The sequence below is a fragment of the Brassica napus genome, chromosome C7 (genome assembly GCF_020379485.1).
Source record: "Brassica napus cultivar Da-Ae chromosome C7, Da-Ae, whole genome shotgun sequence".
Lineage (NCBI taxonomy): Eukaryota > Viridiplantae > Streptophyta > Magnoliopsida > Brassicales > Brassicaceae > Brassica > Brassica napus.
This window is the reverse complement of record NC_063450.1, coordinates 17,889,981-17,913,302: the sequence shown is the minus strand read 5'-3', so window position 1 is coordinate 17,913,302 and position 23,322 is coordinate 17,889,981. Positions and strand designations below refer to the sequence as shown.

General features: G+C 31.8%; 2 protein-coding genes across 2 annotated transcripts; one reads left to right on the top strand and one right to left on the bottom strand.

Annotated features, from left to right (window-relative positions):
- Positions 1-10,469: 10,469 nt before the first annotated feature.
- LOC106407050 (40S ribosomal protein S19, mitochondrial-like) lies at positions 10,470-12,296 on the bottom strand. Its single transcript, XM_013847829.3, has 5 exons — positions 12,046-12,296; positions 11,694-11,797; positions 11,493-11,561; positions 11,135-11,241; positions 10,470-11,030 (listed from the first exon to the last, which is right to left on the bottom strand). The coding sequence occupies exons 2-5, from the start codon at positions 11,785-11,787 to the stop codon at positions 10,680-10,682; spliced, it is 621 nt and encodes a 206-aa protein (XP_013703283.1). The 5' UTR covers positions 11,788-11,797; positions 12,046-12,296; the 3' UTR covers positions 10,470-10,679.
- Positions 12,297-18,352: 6,056 nt separating this feature from the next.
- Positions 18,353-20,401, top strand: LOC111206120. The gene is made up of 2 exons (XM_048764032.1): positions 18,353-19,151; positions 19,206-20,401. The coding sequence occupies exons 1-2, from the start codon at positions 18,353-18,355 to the stop codon at positions 20,399-20,401; spliced, it is 1,995 nt and encodes a 664-aa protein (XP_048619989.1).
- The last annotated feature ends 2,921 nt before the right edge of the window (positions 20,402-23,322 follow it).

The window sequence follows — 23,322 nt, the reverse complement described above, 5'->3', positions numbered from 1 at the left end:
TTTCTCTGTTTTCTTTTTCAGAATTGATCTTGTCAGCATCATAATCATCTCCTTCAACCTCGTCTTGCTTCATCTTTCCTTTCTTCTTCTCGTTATGCTTGCCAGCATCATAATCATCTCCATCAACTTCACTTTGCTTCATCTTCCCTTTCCTCTTCCCGTTATGCTTAGCCCCCTTAACAATATTTGAAGCGGTCCCAATGTCACAAGGATTTCGCTCGTTCTCTTCACTAGTACTTGCATCAGTTGGCATCTTATTAAGATCAATGTCGATCTTATTTGGATTTCCTTGCTTTGCTTTATAGCTGACACACAATTGAGTTGACTGATGCTTCTTACAAAACCCTAGAAAATTTTGAACTTGTCTTGAGTTTCCAATGATCACTGGTGGACATTTTGATGAATTGATCAATCCAATAGGAAGGTAACTCAACTCCAAATCAGCATCTGTTTCTTCAAAACCAAAATCCTCTATAACGTTTTTCTGTAACTCTTCCAGAGAAGACTTCAATTCCAAAGCAAGTAACCTTCCCCCTTTCTTTTTATCAACATTAAAACTCCAACCTGAAGATACAACCAATTCCCAAACACCACATGAAGCATAGACATGAATCATGGTAGAAATAATGTGAAAATTTTGTGAAAATTTTGTGAACAATCAATGGAATATAGAAGACGGCGAAGAAGGTTGCCAAGGTTTTTTTTGTCACTTTTTTTTGTTCCTTTTTCGTTTTTTTTTAAAATCGATTTTTTTAAAAAAATATAAAAGTGAATATTCTCAAATATTTTATTTCCATATTTTTAGGAACTGATTTCTTATCCGTAGAATACAACTAATATGTAGAAATCAGTTTCTACAGTTTTTTAGAATTATAGTAATGTTTAGAATTTGATTTCTACATGTTTTAGATTTATAGTAAATCTGTAGAAGTCGGTTTCTACATGTTTTAGAATTAGATTAATGTGTAGATTTTGATTTCTAAGAATTTTAGAATGGTAGGTTAAGCGCGGAATGTGTATTCTACATATTTGTAGAATACTCCTATTTACGTAGATCACGTATTCTAAACATTGTAGATTCAATGAAAAAAAGTAGATTTCGTTTTCTACTTCGTAGAATGTCATTTTTACTTCGTAGAATGTCATTTCTACTTTTTTTAGAACATAATCTGAAATTTATAATTTTAACATTTTTATAATTGGAAAATATACCATTAAGTTCATATAGGTATTTTAACAAATGTTACTATTTTTCTAAATTTTTTTTGTTTGTAAAACTATTTATTAAAATTATTTTCATAAATATTAAAGGGTATTATAGGAAAATATGACACAAAATATAGATTAGTGTAAAGGGACATAGTTACTATTTTTTGCTCTAAAAAAACAGTTTTTCCTAATTTTTTTAATATTTTAATTGGAGATAACCAATGGATATATACCAATGGAACTACTCTTGAAGGAAAAAAGTTAAATATCCAAAGATCACATCACCAACAAACACAAATGGGCCATCAAAATAATTTCGTAGTACATAATTTTTTATGATTCTTAATTTTTTTTTAGTAATTTTTTAAAATAATCACTTCTTTTTTATTTTAGTCTTATTATCACAAAAATTTAAACAAACTTCAAACTTCAAACAATATGGAACGACACGATATCGACACATACTGACATGACCACCGCGTCTATTTTCGTACAAGTATAAGAGCACGATTAACGGGAGTTATTAGAATGTGGTTCTTAACGAAATATAAAAAATCGTTTATTAACTTTTAACTAAAAAAAACTAAGAATCGGCTCTTAAATATATTATTTAAGCGCCGATTCTTAATTTTTTTAATTAAAAGTTAATAGACGGTTTCTTATATTTCGCTAGAAAATCTACCGTAAGAACCCCCATTAATATGCTCTAAAAATCGTTTCTTAACTTTTAACTAAAAAAACTAAGAACCGGCTCTTAAATAATATTTAAGAGCCGATTCTTAATTTTTTTAATTAAAAGTTAATAAACAGTTTCTTATATTTCGCTAGGAAATCTACCTTAAGAACCCCCCATTAATATGCTCTAAAGGGCTAAGGGCCGCCACGCATTATTAACCCCCTCCATAATTGGCATTCCCAGAATAACTTGGGCATTTCGTGGTTTGGTGAAAACAGTCCCAATCTCAGCTACCACATTCAGAAAAGTTTCTTTTAAACGTGATTATACTCTACACTAACTACATATTTAAATACTTTTTGTAGTTAATATTCTTCGCCTTTTTCTTGTTGAAATCTCAAATTGTTTGCTGTTCAGTGCAGCACTTTTCTATATATGTTTTAATATTTTCAAACTAAGATATCATATATTTTGTAATGTATTGCATTTTTTAAAAAGGTGATAAAAATAATACAACAATGTATGCTCTCATGGCGACTGATCAAGACCAAAAACACACGATCAATCAGTTGTAGCGGCCTTCCATGATGTTGCAGAGGTGATCTTACTATTAACTGAAAGAAGTTTTATAATTACGTACTAGGGTTTGGTCTGCCCTACGGGCGGATGAGTTTATACTAAAACTATTTTATACTAAAATATATTTTAATTTTATGAAACATTTAAAATTTTACTTTAATCTGTTTTTATTTTAACATCATATTGTAAATTTAATTTAATTTTTTTGAGTTGACAAAACCACTCACATTATTTTGTTAGATACAAAATTATTAAATTTAAAAAATGTAATGATTTATATTTTTTTTATTTGATCTCTATTGCAATTTGATTTAGTTGAAGAAAATCTGAAGTAAACTAATATTTTTTTTTATTTCTAAGAGTACCATATTTTAATATTATTACAATAACTAATTTTCTTTCGATAATAATACACCCACTTCCAAGGTAAATCGATTGAAAATATATCAAATATAATGTGATAAAATTATAAATAATTATAATTTAAATTAATATATAAAAAATCAATAATGTCATAAATAATAATTAGTATATATTATGTAACAACTAATGCTGTTTTATAATATATGTTTTTTCAGTTTATATCATATATTCAATTTATAATGAAATTTTCTTAAGTTTTAGTGTTTTACTAATTATATTTTGTAAATTATTTTAGCATTTGTTGAACTTTTTATAATAAATTATTTGTTGGAAATGTCGCTCATGCTATTTGGGAATATTTTTATAAAGTGTTATAAATTAATAAAGTATTACATTTCTAGCAGAATTTTACTTGATTTTCATAGCATAACAAATAATTTACTTCAGATAAGTTAGACTGAACCAAACGTAATTTAACCAAATAACTTAAATGTACTTTAACCATTAATAATCTGAAAATTAAGAGGAATCAAACTGCATACAAATGTTTTCTGAAAATTGTTCTTCTCTTCAAAGGCTAAAACCAAAAAAGGTAACTAAATCTTTGGATCCTCGAATGATCTTTGGATCCCAGCCACTCGCCCGAGACCAGCAAACAAAAACCTTCAAAACAGTTATCCAGACCTCACAGTGGATTCTCTCATTAACTCGGAATCCCGAACATGGAACCTACATGCAATTAGGGCTTTGGTGGATCCTCACGACGTAAAAATTATTGAAAGTATCCCATTAAGTAGAAATCAGATGGAAGATAGGAATGAATGACATTTCACTAACAATAGGAAATATTCGGTAAAATCAGGGTATCAAGTGGAACGGGTCTATCCTGATAAGGAAAAACCACTAGATTTTTATGGACCCACAGTGGATATACTAAAAGCTTTTTGCTGGGAAGTGCGGTGCCCTCCGAAGATAAATCATTTTTTATGGCAACTCATTTCAGGTTGTATAGCGGTAATGAAAAACTTAAAAGAGAGAGGAATACAAGGGGATATATGTTGTGCTCGATGCAGAGATCCGGTTGAATCAATAAACCATGTGTTTTTTGAACGTCCTCCAGCACGTCAAGTGTGGGCACTATCTAAGATACCATCGAATCCCAATATTTTTTTCCTATTAGTTATTTTTTCGCTTACATGGATCATCTTTTTTGGAGAGTCAATCCAAAGATGGATGACCACCAATTTTCATGGATATGATCGTATATATGGAAAGGTCGGAATAACAAAGTGTTTAGCAATCTGGATATTGATCCAAGGGAAACACTTAAAATAGCAGAATTGGAATCAGCACTTTGGGCTGAGACACATATACTCACTGATCAAATGAGGGGGCATCAGGTACAGACCAGACTCACACTAGCGACTTCAGGAAGATGGTGCTTCATAGATGGTTCATGGAAAGATAAGAAACTATTTTCAGGACAATGCTGGTATAGCACCTTACGGGTTTTGATGGTTTATTAGGGGCAAGGAATGTAAAGGCATGTCTTTCACCTCTTCATTCGGAGGTGGAGGCTTTGATTTGGGCAATGGAATGTATGAAGAATTTAAGACAGTTTCAGGTTACGTTTGCAACGGATTGTTCTCAATTGGTGAAGATGGTTTCAGAACCACAAGAATGACCAGCATTTGAAAGTTATCCGGAAGACATTAAGATTTTACAAAGAAGCTTCCTCAACTCAGACATCGTTCATGTACCTCGGACGGAGAACCTACGGGCGGATAGCTTAGCATGCAGTGCTAGGAAACAACCGTCTTTCGTCATTCACATGGATGCAAAGTTACCGATTTGGTTTACAGAGTCAATATGAATATGTGAATGTCTTGTTGTAAAAAAAAAAAAAAAAGGTAACTAAATCATTTAATCTTTTCAGTTGTGGATGTACTGAATGAAAGTATAAAATTCCTATCTACTCAAATACCCCATAAAGCATATATAATTACATAATTAAGTGGAACAAAACAATATGTTAGGTTTATATTCCAGCCTAGAACAATCAAAGAATATGTCATCAAGCAAATAATTATACACACCAAAACTGTAAATGGTCATGTATATACGTGGTTATTTAGGTTTTAATCTTTGAGGTAATCAAATTTGTAATTCTTTGTCGGTTTGTTGTATAATTTAAAATGCAGGTCATCTATTTGTTATCATTTTTGATGCAAGTGTATTATAAAAGTGGGATGAGATTGTTTTATGGAGTTTAAAGAAACTTTTTTTATGTTGGACGTGTGTTTAGTTTCTAGTTAACAAATCTTATATATTAAAACAGAGGTCGCAACTTTAATTCATGTGTGATTTTTTAAAAAATGAACCTAATGGACATATTCCTAGAAAGTCATGTTACATTTAATCTTTAATCTTATCATTTAAATTTTGGGCATACCTGAAATTTTTATTGGGCTATAATAATTGGATTTAAACAACAGATTATCCATTGGATTAATAGATAGTATACATTAAATAGATATAATTTAATGTTTTAATACTATACCTCCATATGTTAATTATTTAAATATTTGTCGATGTTAAATTTTAAAATTATGAAGATTTTTTTTAAATAACAGAAATCATATTATCTAACAATGATTAATCTTTACTAATTTAAACCAATGAAAACAAATTTTAAACTATATAGTTTATTTTAAAAATTAAACAAAAACTAAATGTTTAATTATTTACTCGATAATATAAATCTGTGAAGCGAAAAGTTTAATTTTTTAAAAACTTTCTAAATTTGTGAAATGTTACAATATTTTTGAATGTGACAATAAAAAAATATTTTACTAATCTTTATATATATAGTTACAATTTTAATAATGAAATAATAATCCAAAAATATATATATAGAAAAAGATACAAATACATGTGAAAGTTTGAAACAATCTATTCAATAAAAAATATATACCGTAAACTTATTATGCTTTAAAAATTGATAGACACATATATATTATAATATATACCAATTTAGAATTGAAAACAAATTATTTATATAAAAATAAATTGAAATAAAAGTCTGCGCGGTTGAGCGGGTCGAGATCTTGTCTATACTATTAAAATAGAAGTCATGACTTTTTTCATGTGTGATTTTTTTTATTTTGACCATCCTTATAAAATTTATTAAATTTTACATAACTTAATTATCATATCTTTTAATATCTTTATTTTTATTTGAAATACTAATAAATATCTTAAAGAAATGTCTAACAAAATCTACAAATATCTTTAGAATCTTTTTAAAATATATTTTCGAAATTAGTTATTTAAAATTTTAATTATCAAAAAGTATAATTACAAAATAAATTTTAGTTTAGTTTTGATTGTAACCAAAAATTAATAATGATAAAAAAATACATTTAATAATATTTTAATGATAATAATAAGGACAATTCTCTCAAATAGTATTTTGTTAATTTTTTGTCACAAAAATATCCTTCGAAGAAGACAATGACCAAAATAACCCCATTTTTATTTTAAAATTTTGATTTTTTTTTAAAAAATTTGAAATCTTATCCCCAAAATTTTATTCATTAACTCTAAACCCTAAGTATATAATAGTTTACCATAGGGTAAAACTGTATTTTTACCCTGTAATAAAACTTATTTTAGTCATTTTCTTCATTGATTGCTACTTTTGTGAAATAAACTAAAAATGACTATTTTAGAGAATTTCTCTAATAATAATTTCAAATTGAATGTATTTTCAAAATTAAATTTAAGAAATATTTTAAAAGATGGTTTAAAAAATATTCATTTATATTTCTAATTTAAAAATAAACATATCTTATCTATTTAGCTCATAAATTATGACTTATTTCATATGTGATTTTGTTTTAATTTAGATCACTTAGAAGTAATATCTTTAAATGCTTTTACCGTATAATACATTTAATTTACACTTTCCCTCATAGAGGAAACATTTGATCTTTATTAATTTACACGGACTTTAATAACACTAAACTAAAGTTTTATAAACTAATTCGGTTTATTATTTAAACACCTATACTTAATTGGTTTAATTAATCACTATATACCAAATTCTCTATTATGTAGGTTCAACTTAATTTAATTTCCACGTATATTTCAAATTTAGAAATAAAACAAAGTTTATGTAAATCAGTATTATTACATAATAATGTTTTCAAAATAAATTTTGTTATAAAAATAAAAAAATTATAAAATAGTAATAATATTATACACCACACAAATATTATTATAAAATTAGATATATTTAACACTAAATTATATTAATTTATTGATATATTATATTGCATAATCTAAAATATTTTATAAATAAAAACCGCACGGTCGTGCGGATCAAAATCTAGTTGTGTTTAATAGTGTATTGGGTAAATGTGCGCATTACAAAATATATATGTTGGAGAAAGAAGACATAGACAAATTGTTACCAGAGAGTAAGGCTGGGACGGATCCGGATATCCGGGAAATTTAGGGTATCCGGATCCGGATCCGGATCCGTCGGATCCGTGGATTTAATATCCGGATCCGGATTCATGGTTTTCGGATATCCGGATTTCGGATATCCGTCTCTATATTCTATTATCCGCGGATATCCGGATCCGGATCCGGATCCGCAAAAATAATTAAAAATAATATTTTTTTTTTAAAAACTAAAATTTTAAAAATAATACATAAATGAAATATTTATACAAGATTTATAAATATATATATATGTCTATAATATTGTAAAAACTAAAATATAATATTACAAAATTAATTTATGTATAAATATTATTATATAAAGTATAAATATTAATGAAATTTAAAAAATTAATGTGTTTTAAAAGTACGGATCCGGATCCGGATATCCGGACCTAAAAATTAAGATATCCGGATCCGGATCCGGTTTGGACGGATCCAAGATTTTACTATCCGGATTCGGATCCGGGCACCCCGGATATCCTATTTTCAGAGCGGATCCGGAGCGGATCTCGGATCGAATCCGGATCTCGGATAATAAGTCCCAGGCCTACCGGAGAGGAATGATAATATATATTTTTTTAATGTTTCCTTATATGCGGCGAATATAAATCCACTAATATGTTTTGTTCGCGTAGTATATAATAGTTGTGGCGTTCTAAATTAAGATATAAAATTGATTGAACGAAAATTGATTAAACATATATAAAATAAAATAGACGAACTTAGTCATTTGTTTATAAAAATAGCAGTTGTTGCATCTTTAGTACTGGCAAAAGCTGAGTCTACGAAAATGGACATGGGATTATTCACAGAAAATTCTTCTAGTTGTTTTGAGGGAATTTTTTTTTTTTTTGAGAAAAGGGCTATTGTTTTGAGTGAATTCATATAATTGATTTCTTTATTTGTATTATGTTAATTATTTAAAAGTAATGTATTTCTCTCGCATAATATAAAAAGTTACCATCTTGCTTAACATGATCTGTTTTTATAGGAAAAAAAGATCTGTTTGATAGGTTTTACCTCTGAACTTAGGCAAAATAAAATAAAATATAAAAAGTAAAATGAAATATTTCATTAATTTTAGATAATCAATAATTATATGTAAATCTTTTGAAACATCAAGTTGATTTTGTTCAGGGAGTTTAGTAATAATTTTATAATAGTTTTATCAATACATTTTTATTAATGAGATTTAAAAGAAAAAGTTAACAAACAATAAATATGTCAAACAGACGAAAAAGCTTAAGAGATAACATGAACAAAAACTCTTTCAGAGTAGCATGTATCCGTTAATAAGCTTTGGACATATTCATGTTTTTTTCATCCATGTTTTATGCATTAATAATCATATTGTAACATTTTCTTTGTAAATACTGATAAGATTAATGTATTAGATTCTCAAAAAAAAAAAACAATACAATAACACATCCAAAGATCTGAAAAAGTATTTCTCAAGAAAATACATAAAATGCATATGCTTAGTAGGACTTGGAGATGTAACATTTTACAGTATTGTGATTAACTTAATAAGGTTAAAGCTGACACTCCAGATTTCTTAGGTTCACCTGCCAAAAAAAACAATATGTTTGGTGAACTTGAGATATGAAAGAAATATGGAATTCTAATGAGGATGATCTCTGCTACTGTATTAGGTGCTAGGCAGCCGGGAGCAAGATGTCTCCACCTCAGTGTTCTTTCGACAAAACCAAGCTTGCTTTCAACCTCTGAGTACTTTTCAAGGTCATCGATGTTGTGACCAGAAGTTCCAAGAAATCTGAAAAAAATTGTCTTAAGATTTAAGATTTCTACAACGAACTACAGTTAAGAGACTGTCCTTTTCATACAGTAATCATACCTGATATTATCCACCTCAAATGGGGGAGGATTTCTACATGATGTGAAGGTGTTATAAGGTGCCGATACAGGTAAAAGGCATATGTTCAGAAGCTGGCCAAAGAAAAACGGCCTTAAGATAAGATTTGTCAATGCTAATATTGTTTTTAGTGTTTGTTATGTAATTGATATGGAGACCTGAGCTTAGGAGTATGGTACCGTAAGCTTTTGCTTTAGAATTTAAAATGGCGCAATGACGTTTAACTTCTCGTAGTCCACCGACCTGAAACAGAAAGTGCTTGGCTTTTCTTGTCAAGGTTCGCACCAATAACATTAGCGTCCCTAGATTCATTTTTTCAGGTAAAAACCACCACATCTTAAGAAAATTATAACTACAACACTATTAAGATAATGGTTCATTATCTATTCAATATTCATGGTGTTCATCAAATGGTGAGATGTACTGAAAGTTCGGAGAGAACTTGGTAATGAAAAAACAGACCTCCGATAATTGTAGACTTTACGGTGGCGAGGGATAAGAATTTCTGGGAAATCAGTCAACCGAGGAGACTAATTAAGATCTCTCGCTAATGAAATCATCTGGTACCTCGGTGCACTCAGTCTGCAACAACACCAAAAAAAATCAGAAGTGTGAAACAGAAGTTCTCAATGAAAAAGTGGGAGATGTAACGACGGGTTTCGGCGTGATGTTCTGAAGCAGCACTGCAAGTCTCTCGAACTCTGGATGGTGCTGGAAATATAAGGTTACAGCATCGACAGAGGTTTTTAAGGAACCAATTGCTTCATGCCTTGCGAAATTGATTTCATATCGAGGGGAGATGAGAGAAGAATCTATGCAAACCATGTCGAAGGTGTCTATTTATGGGTAGGAGATCGTGATGAAGTTGAAGAGGACGGAGGTGGCGAAGTAATGATACGAAGTGGGGATCGAGTTAACTAAGATTGAATAAGAAGGTTAATGGCATCGTCCTTAAGAGTGGTGCATCCGTTACTCAGATTTTCGATTCCCACGACAAAGGCAGGGTAACGGGGAAGATAGTCAGTCTTTCGTCTGCCACGTATCCTATAATGCCCACCCCTCCATGCTGATGTGGCTTCATAAGGAGAGAAACAAATCTATTTTATTGTAAAGATTTCAAAATTACACAAAAGGATTAATTATGATGTAACTCGATTCCGCTACTTGTTATAGTTTTACTGATTCAAACATTGATTTTTACCATTTATAAATAACCATTATATTCCACAGCATAAATGGATCATGTCCTGTTACTTGGCATTATCAAAGTGAAACTGGTCTTCAAAAATGATCTAATGTCACATAGGTATCATCATAAAAATTAAAACAAGACTTCGAGGCTGATACAAAAAAACACTTCTAAGCTCAAATGAGTTATATCCCTACTTGGAAATTCTTATTGATTCGTTTCTGGTTTTTTCTCCAACAAATCCTCTCAAGCTGACCAATTCATACTCAAGAACTTAAAACTTACTTTGCTCTAGGATGCTTTGTCACTTTCCTTGTAAACGCAAACTCTCCAAACTTATGCCCAACTTTCCCCTCTGTGATCTTACAACGCACGTGAGTTTTGCCATTGTAGATTCTCACCGACGAATCAACATACTCTGGCAGAATCGTCGACCTCCTTGACCATATTTTCCTGTTCAGAGCTGCGTTTTTCTTCTTCATCAAGAAGGCGTCAACGAACGGATCTTTCCATACAGATCGGCTCACCATCTTATTGCCTTTCTTCTCATCTTCTGTACCTTCAACCGAAGAAAACGGCAAGCTCGGCCATTCTTTTGCAACATCCACGCGGATGTTACGCCCATTCAACTCCTATTTAATCACCCCCAAGAACCAACATAAAGAGCAAATTAACAATAATTTAACATGCTATAAATATATCTATAGGTAGATGGATGGTACATTCAAAATCTAACCTGTCCATCCATAGCTGAAATAGCAGATTTGGCAGAATCCTCACTTGTGAAATTGACAAATCCATAACCCCTTGACCTTCCCGTCACTTTGTTTGTCATGACTCTTGCTGCAAAAGCAAAACAGGACAAGTTTAACTAAAAAATGATAATACGTGTTAACCATAGTCAGCAAGATAGTTAAGTCCCAAGGCACAACAAGGCAAAACGCAAATCCTATATTCTATTGCAAATGTATATCGAAATCAATCATTCATGGACGATGGTATAATGATGACTAATACACGGCTTTAAACCCAACCACACATCCTTGAAATGGTTTAAACATGAACTAGTACAAAGATGAGCAAGATGGGTTTACCCTCTGTCACTCCATTGAAGGTAGAGAAAGCATCTTTTAAGGACTGGTCGTCAGTTCCTGGTGATAGGCCTGGGGCAAAAATAATTCAAAGTGTTTATAATAAGAGAGAAAAAATCTATAAACAGTAACAAAGATTCACAGCTACAATTGCAAAAAAAAAAAAAAAAAAAACTATCTGAATAAAATGTTAGATAGACTTGCCACCAATGAAAAGTTTTGTGGACATGTAGCGGAGCATTGATGTCACTGGAACATTTCTGTTCTGTAAAACCCCGAGTTTGGTGCATACAGCCATTTGTAGATGCCTGGAAACAGATAAACCCCATTAAAATGAAAACAGTTTCAACATATTTAGACTCCAATTTCAACTAAATTTATATTCAATCGAAACTCGTAGAGATCAACCAAAGTCTAAATGATTCATTCGGTAAGAAAAAATATCACATTTTTGGATTTAATTGTATGAAATGAAGTGGTAGACTTCAAGTAACCCCTACATCGAAAAAACGAAGAAGGAATCGTAAATCAAAGAGAGAAGAAGAAACCACAAAACCTGGAAATCGATAGTTGAGACCAGAGATCGATTTTTTGGGGGCAGATTGTAACAACGAGTTTACACTCGTTAGGGCTTCTCGCGCTTTGAACCAAGCTCGGTTCAATCAACAGATCTCATCTGTCTCCCTGTTTTCAATCGGTTTACCGGTCTTGTCTTTTTGGTTTACGTATAAAGTTACCCAGCTATTCCACCGGAGAAGCGGCGTCGTCTTTGTCAAAATCAAAACCTAGCACGTCTTCAATCGTGTCATACTCTACTCAGGCTCTTATCTAATTGTGAAGCCCAACTAAAATAATAAAGCCCATATTGTATACAGTTAGGTTTTTTTTTTTTTGTGCACCCAGTTTTAGGTTTTTATCGCTTTATCAAATGCCTACTTCTTTCACCCAACTTCGCGTTGGCTGAATAATACTTATTACATTTGACATGAGGGTATAGTTTCCCTAGATATGGGGTTTAGATGACTGAAAAATGTTGTGTCTGCTGGTACGACATGCTCTTAGGCATGAGCATCTCCAACCCTATGCTATTTTTGCATCTATATGTGTTATAATAGAATAAAATCTACTGTGACCCACCTCTATTTCTTTCTTTAAAATAGAGACTGTTATTTTTATCTTTATATTCTGGGAAAAAAATAGCAATCCTCTATAATAGAGATATGCTTTTTTATTTACAAAATAGTCCTTTAACTTTTTATGATTATAAACAAAAGACATTTATGTAGAAATACAATTTTTAACACATAAAACACACAGTTATTTGTTAGATAATAATTTTAATTTTTACAATTATACTTGAAATAAGAAAAATATTATAATTTTATTGAAAGTCAAAATTTTTATTAAACAAATGATATTTTAAACGAAAATGATTAGTTATAAATTAATTTTAAAAGTTGCACATAAATATTACATATAGATAACAAAATAAGTTGAACATAAATATAATTAATACAACATAGTGAAACAGCTTAATATCCCGGTAAATTATTTCCGGATCTACAAAGATCATTAAAATATTGTCCAAAACGAAGTGGATGGAGGAAGACCTTGTTGATTTTGTTGCTCGTGACTGCGCTTTTGTAAAATCCGTGCTTTCTCTGCTTGGAAAATATTCACGAACATTTGGATCTTCTATGGAATTTAAATTTTTATTTTGTTTTCTTCTTTCATCTCTTTCAAAGCAAAATTTTTACTTTGAATCTCCAACTGATGTTGTCTTTGTTCGCTTGACTTCTTTAGGTTCTCCAAAAAGTGTTGGTTACCTTTTTTTAATGTATTGATAACTGGTGTGGTTTGATCAACAATCCTTTTTAGAGGAAAAAATAAGGGAATACATTGGAGAAGAATTCATCTCTATTATAGAGTCTCTCTATTATAGTGGAAAAATAGGGGAATACATCGGAGATTGTCTAATATATGTTTTAATTTCTATAGAGCTAGTCTTAATGGCAAAGTAACAACGTTGCGCAGCCTCTGGGTCGTGTTCAATTGATAAGTCACACATCAAAAAAGTATGAGATATCAAACAAAAAGTCTCACATTGTTTTTTTTTTTTAACGCTGATTTATTATGGCATTACAATTATGAGAAATATTACATAGACGATTTGACAACCGATAATACTACTTGTCTTATGATGATCTACGCCTAACTGCATCACCTGAGCCGTCCTATGAAGATCCACGCCTGACTGGATTTACTTGCACAATGTTGAAGATCCCTTGTAAGTCTTTCTTCCGTAGTCTGCAGTAATAAATCGCTCCCTCCGGGACTTGAAACCTGGATTTCCTGTATTCTGCAATAAATTTCATAGTCTGGGATTCGAACCCCAGACCTGGGTGTAGAAGCCTTTAAACCTTAACCATTAGGCTACGGTGCTTCCACAAAGTCTCACATTGGAAATTAGAAAAAAGAGAGTCCAATATATAAAGAGATGTTCAATTCTAATTAGTATGATGCTTTTTGGGAAGAAGTCCAAAAGTAAATCTTTCCGGTCTAGCCTATTAGACCAAAAATATACAATATCGTACTAATCAGATAATAAAGAGTTTGACATTGGCTTTCACAATCTCAACAATTCGTATCAAAGCCAGATTGACGAGAAATCTTCAAGAAGATCTAAATACCCTTCGAGATATGAATGGTAACCTTCGAGTTAGGAATGAGAATTATGTGGCAGAGATCAAGTCAGAAGATCCTGGAAATCCAGTTGTGGGACGCGAGATAAGTATGGTCCTTAGTTTGAAGGGAGAATGTGAGATATCAAAAAAAAGTCTCACATTAGAAATTAGACAAATGAGAGTAATATATAAAGAGATGTTCAACTATAATTAGAACAAATTTTTTTGGGAATGAGCCCAAAAGTAAATCATGCGGGCCAGCCTATTAGATCTAAAATAGATAATATCATACTAATCATATAATAAAGAGTTGGACATGGGCTTTCACAATCCCAACAAAAAATTCTTTACCAAACTTGCGACATGAATATTATAAAGTTAAATTACATTATGAAATTCCTTTAACAAAAAAACAAAATTACATTCTTCTTTATAAGTTCTATTATACTCAAAACGATATATGTTTTTATCTTTTTTCTTTTTGGGAACGCTTAGGTAGTGAAGGTAACATTATAAGCAGTAGCGGATCCAGAAAATATTTTAAGTGAAAACGTAAATATTAACAAAATAATTTTACTTGGTAATACGAGGAACTTAATGAATATAGCACATGGACAAAAGGAAACTTAGAAAAAAATGAAGGGAAAAGGAGTAAAGGAGCTTTGAATCCAAGCTAATGGGGGCAAAAAATAGCTTTTAACCACTAACACTAGAACTTTTTATAATCCTCATGCATTTAAATGTAGTTGTATATTTTTGTGGTGGCAGCTGCCCCCTTGCTGCTACATAACGTAGATCCGCTGTTGATTATTAGAATTTAGAAAACTTTAGAACATGTGCACCCAAAAGGAAACTTTAGAACAAATTCCACTAGCATCAGCCTAACAAACTAAGCTTTGTTATGGTATTTACAAACAAAGCCTTGTATTGGCCGGGGTTCACGTCTTCACTCCTCACCTAGAGCGTGTTTGGTAGATAGTAGATTAAGTGAAAGTAAATAAAATGGAATAAATGGAAGGGAAGATGAAAAAGTAAATAAGTAAAAAGAAAAACAGTAAATAGCGTAACTTACTTTCGTCTTCAAAAACAATGAGATAATAAGTAACATATTTACCCTTTTTCAAACAGTAACCAGCGAAATTAATAAAAACTAGGTGTATTTTTACACCGTGTACAGAAATAAAATTTTTAAAATAGAAATTATATTTAAAAATAAATTTGTCAATTTTTAGATTTTATTATGTGCTTACATTATTTAATAATAATTTTCAATTTAATTATATGTAAAAATTAAAATAAAATAAAAAACTTATATTTATATTTATATTTATATTTATATTTAATGATATATATCTATACATTTAAAATCATAATAATGGAAAAAAAATATCTTTGTCTTTTGGTTAAAATATATTAAATATAAAATTAAGAAAAAAGTTTGTTAGGTATATCCATATATAATTATCAAAACATAAAACTAAATCATATTTCTAAAATTTATAGATATTAAAAATAAACTAATAGTATTAGGATTAGAAAAATATAATTTAATTTTATCACTTTCAAAAGAAAATCATAATTTTTTAAGAATTGTTTTAATAATACAAATAATATAAATATAAAAAGAGTCAAATAATAATTCAAAATGTAAAATGTTATTAGATTTATATATTATATTATTTACTGTTATACTAATAATATTGTATGAATTATTACCATAGTCTAATTTTTTTACCAAAAATATAAATCAACATTAAATATAAATGTAAATATCACAATTATCTTTAAGCCATGTGATTATTGTTAGCACGAGTGAAATCAATTCTCAGAATGTTTAGAGAATTTAGTTAATTGGATAACTTCTATTTTACTTTAGTGGCAAAGTATGAGTTGAACATTTTTTTTTTTGTTTAACCAGGTGTTGGTCTTGCGGCCCACCACTTAAGCCCGGCGCCACCCTTTGTCTGTACCTTTTTACGGGTCCTGGACACGCCTCTCCTTCTACGCGAGTCGAACAGCCGACCTCCTCTCTCCAAAGAGGTAGTACCACTGGACTAGTAGTTCCTGGTAGTATGAGTTGAACATGGAGTAAATAATGTTCTCGCTAAAAGTGTTATCTATAAGTAACATCCAGTCAGATCCCTCGAGCCCATGTATGAGATACAAGAGAACACAGAAAATGGGCTTTTCAATATATGAGCTCACTGATCGCACATCTTTGTGTAAGTAAATATAAATAAAATATTTTTAGAGAAATAGGCATTATCTCAACGTAAAATTTGTTTGTTAATTTTGAGATTTTGAATTGAGAATCAGTTTTATCCATTCCCTTTTCTTTTCCTTTTTCTAGAGAAAGGATGATTTTCTGTAAAGTAAAGTGGAATTTTAGTTGGAAGAATGTGATGCTCTAATGATTCATCAAAGACTTTATAAACATTATATTGATAAATATTGTAATTTTCATAATTAATGTAGAGTCATCGTCTTTGCCTTGGCACATGATCATGGTCACACACATCCCATAATATAATTCTTTATATTTTTCATTAAAAAACATGAATATATATACATATATATAATTTCATGAACAAGCTTAGAGGTGGACATTCTGGTTGATTCGAATTCTATTCAAATTTTAAGTGTCCAGGGTCAAAGAACTAAGTCCCATTCAATTATTTATAAATTTTGGTTTCGGTTCAATTTGAATATTTGCGGGTTTAGTTTGAATTTGGATGTTTATTTAAATTATATAAAAATTCAAAAATCAATAACCATAAAAATTTTAAATTCCAAAACTAAGTATAATATTCAACATATAAATTTTAATATTGTATGCTAAACATCTAAATTAAAATTAAAATAGGTTCAATTTAGATATTCGGATGGAAAACCGCTAGACATTTAGTTTTGAATATTTTGGATATTTTACTTTTAGTTAATTTATAGGATTTTTAATAATACAAAATATTTTTGAGTACTTTATATATTTGGTTGGATATTAAATCTATCAATAAAATCTATATATAAATTTGATTTAGATATATTTTCAGTTTGAGTAGGATTTGAATCTAGTTTTTCATATACCAAAATTTTGAACTGATTCTATATCTTACAAGCTCTAGTTTAAAATAGTACAATTTTTAAATTGGATTCGGTTCGTTTTTTTAAATTCAGGTATTTTGTTCACACGCCTTAGCCATATATATCAAATTAGCCCATCTTATTTATCATTTTTTTACCCAGAAACATGTCCTAAAATTCTTTGGATGCCGCTGAGGGAATACATTTAATTATAAAATATAATAGAGAAAATTGCTAAAAGAGAACAAAAAAACAACATAGTTGTCCCTATGGTATAAATCCATTTTTACCATTTTTTTTCCTTTTACCCTTTTCATATGTTAAAATTAATGAAATAAATAGTTTTAAGAATCAAAAAAATTATTAACAATATAAACAATTAATAAAACACCCATTTACACAAACACATTTTTTTTTGGGTTGAAAAACATAATAAATAATTTTTTCAAATTACGTTCTACTAAAAGTAGAATTCCTCTTCTACACAAAACGGGTGAGTAGAAAATGAATTCTAGAATGAACATATCCATCTACTTTTTTTAGAACGTACAACCTACTTTTTACTATAATTCTAAATATGGGGAATATGAATTCTACTATTTGTAATGATCGCTACTTTTATTTAGAAAGATGTTTCTACTTTTATGGAGTATTCTAAGTTATCAGGAATGCAAAATCTAAATCATACACGAATGTCTACAGAGTGTAGAAATTACATTCTGGAATTTTGTTATGTTCTACACAGTGTAGAAGCCTTCTACGGATAAAAAAACTGTTTTTTCGAAAATTAAGGAAGTTGCAGTTTTAAAAATATTCTAAAAATATTCTAACTTCCTAATACGTGTTTTCATTGATTTGCTTCGTGAAAAATAAAAAAAACGATTTTGAATGTTCTTCTTCACCAATCTATGCTTTCCCCATGATTTCTCTATAGTTTGTCTTGTGATTTTCACAAACTCTTGTTCTATGATGCATATCTATACAACATGTGGTGTTTGGGAGTTTGGCGCAACCACGGGATGAGTTTTTTCGGCTGATGAGAAAGGGGCTAGGCTACTGTTATTGGAATCAAGTTCTACCTTATAGGTTTTTAAAAGAATGGTTTTGGAGGATTTTGATATGGAAGAAGATAGCTTACCCGATTTGAAGTTGAGTTATCTACTTACTGAGTTGATCAATACATCAACATGTCCACCTGTGATCATTGCAAATAATCGACAGCTTCAGAATTTTGTCGGTTTTGTTCAAAAGTGTGTTTCTACTCGATTGTGTGTAACATCTAAAGCCAAAGTTGAGAATCTGAATGAACCAGACTTTGATCTTAACAAGTCGTCAGCTGATTCAAGTACTGCTGAAGAGGAGGGAAACTCGGTTGATAGGGGGAACGAACCAGCTCCTGTGTTTGTTGAGAGGCAGTGCGAGAAAAAGAAAGAAAAGATTAGAAGAGTCAAAGTTGATGAGGATGCCTATGATGCTGATACCATGATCTCGGCCAAAGAGGATATACATAATATGTCAAAGTTTTCTCTGCTCAATGTTGTTAAGAAGGGACAATTGTTTGAGAACAAAACTTTGATGAAGGCGACTTTCGAGATATGTGCAATGAAGTATAACTTTCACTACGAGGTTATCAAAACGGATAGACAACTTTGGTATGTTAGGTGTGAGGATAATGCATGCAATTGGTGTGTTCGAGCAGAGTGTTTGAAGGATTCAGCATATTTCATTATCAAAAAGTATGTCGGTGAACATACATGCGCACCTTCAAGCAAAACCAAAACGGGTAAGACTGCTTCGGCCAAAACTATAGGCAGTCTGATTATGCATAGGTATGAAGGCGTTAAGGAAGGGCCGAAATGCAATGATATAATACAGATTATGCGTATGGATCATGGCTGTGAGCTCACGAAATCTTTAGCATGAGATGCTCGTGAATATGCGGTTAATGCAGTTAGAGGTATTCTGGAGAGAAGTTATGGAAAAATACCGAAATACTTGCACATGCTGAGAGAGGCTAATCCGGGTACACATTCATCATATGAGATTGACAGCAAAGGGAGATTTTGGTACCTGTTTATTGCATTTGGGCAATCGATACGAGGATTTAACAGAGTCATAAGGAGGGTTATTGTGGTTGATGGCACTTTTCTAAAGAACAAATACAAAGGAGTTATATTGGTTGCAACTGCTGTAGACGGAAATTCTAATTTGTATCCTCTTGCATTCGGAGTAGTCGACTCAGAGAATGAAAATTCTTGGGAATGGTTTATGAGACAACTAAATGTTGTCATTGCTGATGATCATCATTTGGCTTTTATTTCGGACAGACATGCGGCTATTGCTAAGGCGCTTGAGACTGTGTATCCAACAGCCAAACATGGTATTTGCATTCATCATTTGTTGAATAATGTGGTAACATATTACCATGGGAAAGGACTTGTTGGGTTGGTTGCAAAGGCGTCCAAGGTTTATAGAGTTCCTGAGTTTGAAAAGACATTTGCTAATGTGTGTAATATCAGTTCGGCAATTGGAAAATACCTAAGGGATGCTGAAGTAAAAAAGTGGGCAAGATGTCAATTCTCTGGATATAGATATGACATAAGGACAACCAACCCTGCCGAATCCATCAACTCTGCTTTGTGTTCGCCGAGAGAGTATCCAATCATTCCCTTGTTGGACAGTATCAGGGAAATGTTGACTCGGTGGTTTTATAACCGTAAGAAAAAGATTTCAAAGCATAATCATCCTCTCACCAAAGATGTGGAGAAAAAGATTGAAAGGAGGACCGAGAAAGGCAAAACATTTGCAGTTTACCCTGTCAGCGATGGTCGATTGCTTGTTAGAGGTGATAAAATCGACTGCTTAGTTGATTTGGATAGACGGACTTGCTCATGTGGGAAGTACAACTTGATGAAGATACCTTGTCGACACGCAATTAAAGCTGGTTTTCATGTTGGCACACAGCCACACACATTGACTAATTTGATGTACACTATAGAAGCTTGGCGAGAAGCTTATCATGATAGCATCAATCCTATTGCTGTTCCTGAGGATGCTTGGTCCATACCAGAAAATGTTGTCCAAGTCAATGTGCTACCACCAGAGTCAAGAAAATCAGTTGGAAGGAATAGAAAACGCAGATATTAAACTGTTGAAGATAAAATTCGGTCATCGCAAACATTACAAAAGAGGCAGCCTTGCAAGTGTAGTAGATGTGGTATTAGTGGGCACAACAGAGCAACTTGTAAAATACCAATATAGCCAGTCACATATGGTAAGGGTCAGCTTATATAGCCAGTTCGTTTATATGTTTTTCAAGCTCGATTTAACTGTGTTTCATGTATGGTTGTTTGTGTTACAGGTTGGTCTGTTCAAGTATGCAAGTTGTGGTGTTTGAAAGTGCAGTATTGCATTGTCTCGTATGGTTTTTTCTTCTAAAAACTATCAACTTTGTTTTCATTTTGATTGTTATACTTTGGATAATTCTCGTATGGTTATTTTCTCAGTTTCATTGTTATACATTGGCATTATTTTCTCCTCACTTCTCTATCTATCTCTCTGTTTGTTTAGTTATGTTTTGTTCAGCTATGCTTTTGATTTTGAGTTTGAGTTTGTTATACAATAGCTGATGTCCGAGTTTTCAACAAGAAAGGTGGATTGTAAGAACAGAACACTGAGCACAAAATATTAAGAACCACTTGACTGGTAAAGTCGACACAAACATTGTAACAACAAAACACAAATTGAAGCCAATATTAAGAACCAGTAGACTGGTAAAGACGACAAGAAAACACTAAAAAGAAAATACTTAGAACCAGTAGACTGATTTCACTCATTCTTGGCTTCTTAATCTTCCAAAAACCCATAGAACGCTTCCTAAGCAACCTAATTCGAGTGAATTTTTCTGCTTCCTAACTTCTTCTTCTATTGTCTGTGTTATACTACTTTTCAGATCTTCAATCTCTTCTATAATTCTCCCTTGCTCAGCCTCTACCCTTCGAATGTCATCAAGCAAGGCGTCATCAACCCACTTAAATAAATGATTTTACTTCTTTCGCTACATAGAAACGAAAATCAAGTTAGGAGAAATAAAATGGAATGAAAAAACAACATGTTTGTCCTACACAATCGAAAATCGAATCAGACAAAAAAAAGAACATAACAAATCGGTAATTGAATCGAAAAACAAATCAAGACTATGAACCTGTGCCCCTATTTCACATCTATAGAACCGTCGGTAAGGATTGTCATCAGTTCTCAAACAGAATATCACAACCCCTTTCCCGCACCAGCACCTAGATGGCACCCCGTACGAATGTCGCCTTGAAGTATTCATGTGTGTGAGAAACTGATTCAGAGAGAAAAAGGAGATTGACGGAAAAGAAGATCTGAAAAATGGGAAAAGTCGGGTTTCGTTGCTGAGTTGGTCTTAAATATGTCGGGGTTTAGGTTTATTGTGGATCTAGTTCTGGTCGGGTTTGATTGCTGAGTTGGATCAAAAGTCTGGTTTACAAGAAATCAAGTTAAATGTATTACATTTGATTCAATTTATTTACTCTGACGGGATGAAGATCTAGTAAAACAGTTTTGATAAGTCATTGTCTATAGTTTAGTGTATTGTCTTACCTTGTGGTCTTGTTCTGTGTTTAGGGTATGATTAGGTTCTCATTTGGTGTTTTTTTCTAGAGTCTCGTTTAGAGTATATTTAGGGTTTAGGTTAGGGTTGACTGTGGTCTCGTTCCGTGTTTTGGTTTCGTTTAGGGTATGTTTAGGGTTTAGGTTAGGGTTCTAATTTAAAACAGTGTTAACACATAAAGATCATAACCTATACAAGAGATTAAGCATTCTAGCATTCTTCAGCTAAAAACTCTTAATAATAAAACCACAAGATGTACATTAGATTAAGCAGTCTTGTTCCAAAAAATCATAATAAAACACTAGAAGTTGTACAATAGATTAAGCAGTCTTGTTCCTAAAAATGAGAATAAAACACTAGAAGTTGAACATTAGATTAAGCAGTCTTGTTCATTACATTAGAACTAGAAACCAAGCTCTCTCACAGAATCTCCTCTACAGTCGAAGAGAGACACTCTGGGGATTGATACTTTGACATCCTCTCAATCAATTCCTGTTCATTAGCTGCTTCCCAAAGATCCCATAAAACTCTGTGGCGAGCTTCGATAATGTTACCATCATGCAACAACGACAACTCCAATCCAAGCGCATGGCACTCAATGAACTTCACTGCATAGACGCCACAGTCACATGCGCTTTTATTCAGTTTCCCAACGGGGACATAGGAAACAGTATATGCACCGACTGTGAAATCCTTCTGGTGTCTCGTAGGCTGAACTGCCTTGACAATACGCGGAATAAGGTTTGCGAACCCATCCAACTCCTTGTACCTTTTCCTACCCGAGCAGTCGAACACATCAATGCTCCTCGTCACGAAACTGATGCACAAGGCGATCCAATGATTCCCACTGACATGAACAGGGACATACAGCTGATCCACATCTACATTCCATATCTCTTCTGTTCTGCCATGTGGTGGAAGGACCCCTTTACCGTACTGCAGTAGAAAATTATGAAGCGTGTAGTTCTTTCTACCCTGAGCTTCTAAAAGACCATACTCTTTCTTAATCATATTGCTGAAGACGACAGTCATGAAGGCGACACGATGAGGTCTCCATCATTTCAAAGATGTTCTCTCCCGGAATACGTACATTGCAGCGTCAATCTCCTGCATATTTTGATGCTCTTAGCACACACAATGTATTTAAAAGACACAAATGGAAGATAATAGTCTCTAAGGTTTACCAAGCTATCAACCCACTCAGATTTATCCATAAGACGATTAGCAATCTCAAAATCTAAAGTGGCAGGTCCAATCCGTAGACGTCTGAAACCAAATATAATGATAAAAGTTTAAAACAATTATACGTTTTATTTAAAATATAACAAGAAATGACAGATAAATGAGAATAGAGTACTTACGTGGAGGAAGTTGACCAAGTTCTAACTTTTTCCCATTCCTCTTCACGGAAAAACACCAACGCGGCATCTGG

Bases quoted from the DNA above. Each gene is read 5' to 3' on its own strand.
- LOC106407050 (XM_013847829.3), bottom strand. From the start codon at position 11,787: ATGGCTGTATGCACCAAACTCGGGGTTTTACAGAACAGAAATGTTCCA. The intron at 11,242-11,492 runs GTAAACCCATCT...TTGCTTTTGCAG, and splicing joins CTTCAATGGAGTGACAGAGG to CAAGAGTCATGACAAACAAA. The intron at 11,031-11,134 runs GTTAGATTTTGA...GTGATTAAATAG, and splicing joins TTTCAGCTATGGATGGACAG to GAGTTGAATGGGCGTAACAT.
- LOC111206120 (XM_048764032.1), top strand. From the start codon at position 18,353: ATGGTTTTGGAGGATTTTGATATGGAAGAAGATAGCTTACCCGATTTG. The intron at 19,152-19,205 runs GTGAGCTCACGA...CGGTTAATGCAG, and splicing joins TATGCGTATGGATCATGGCT to TTAGAGGTATTCTGGAGAGA.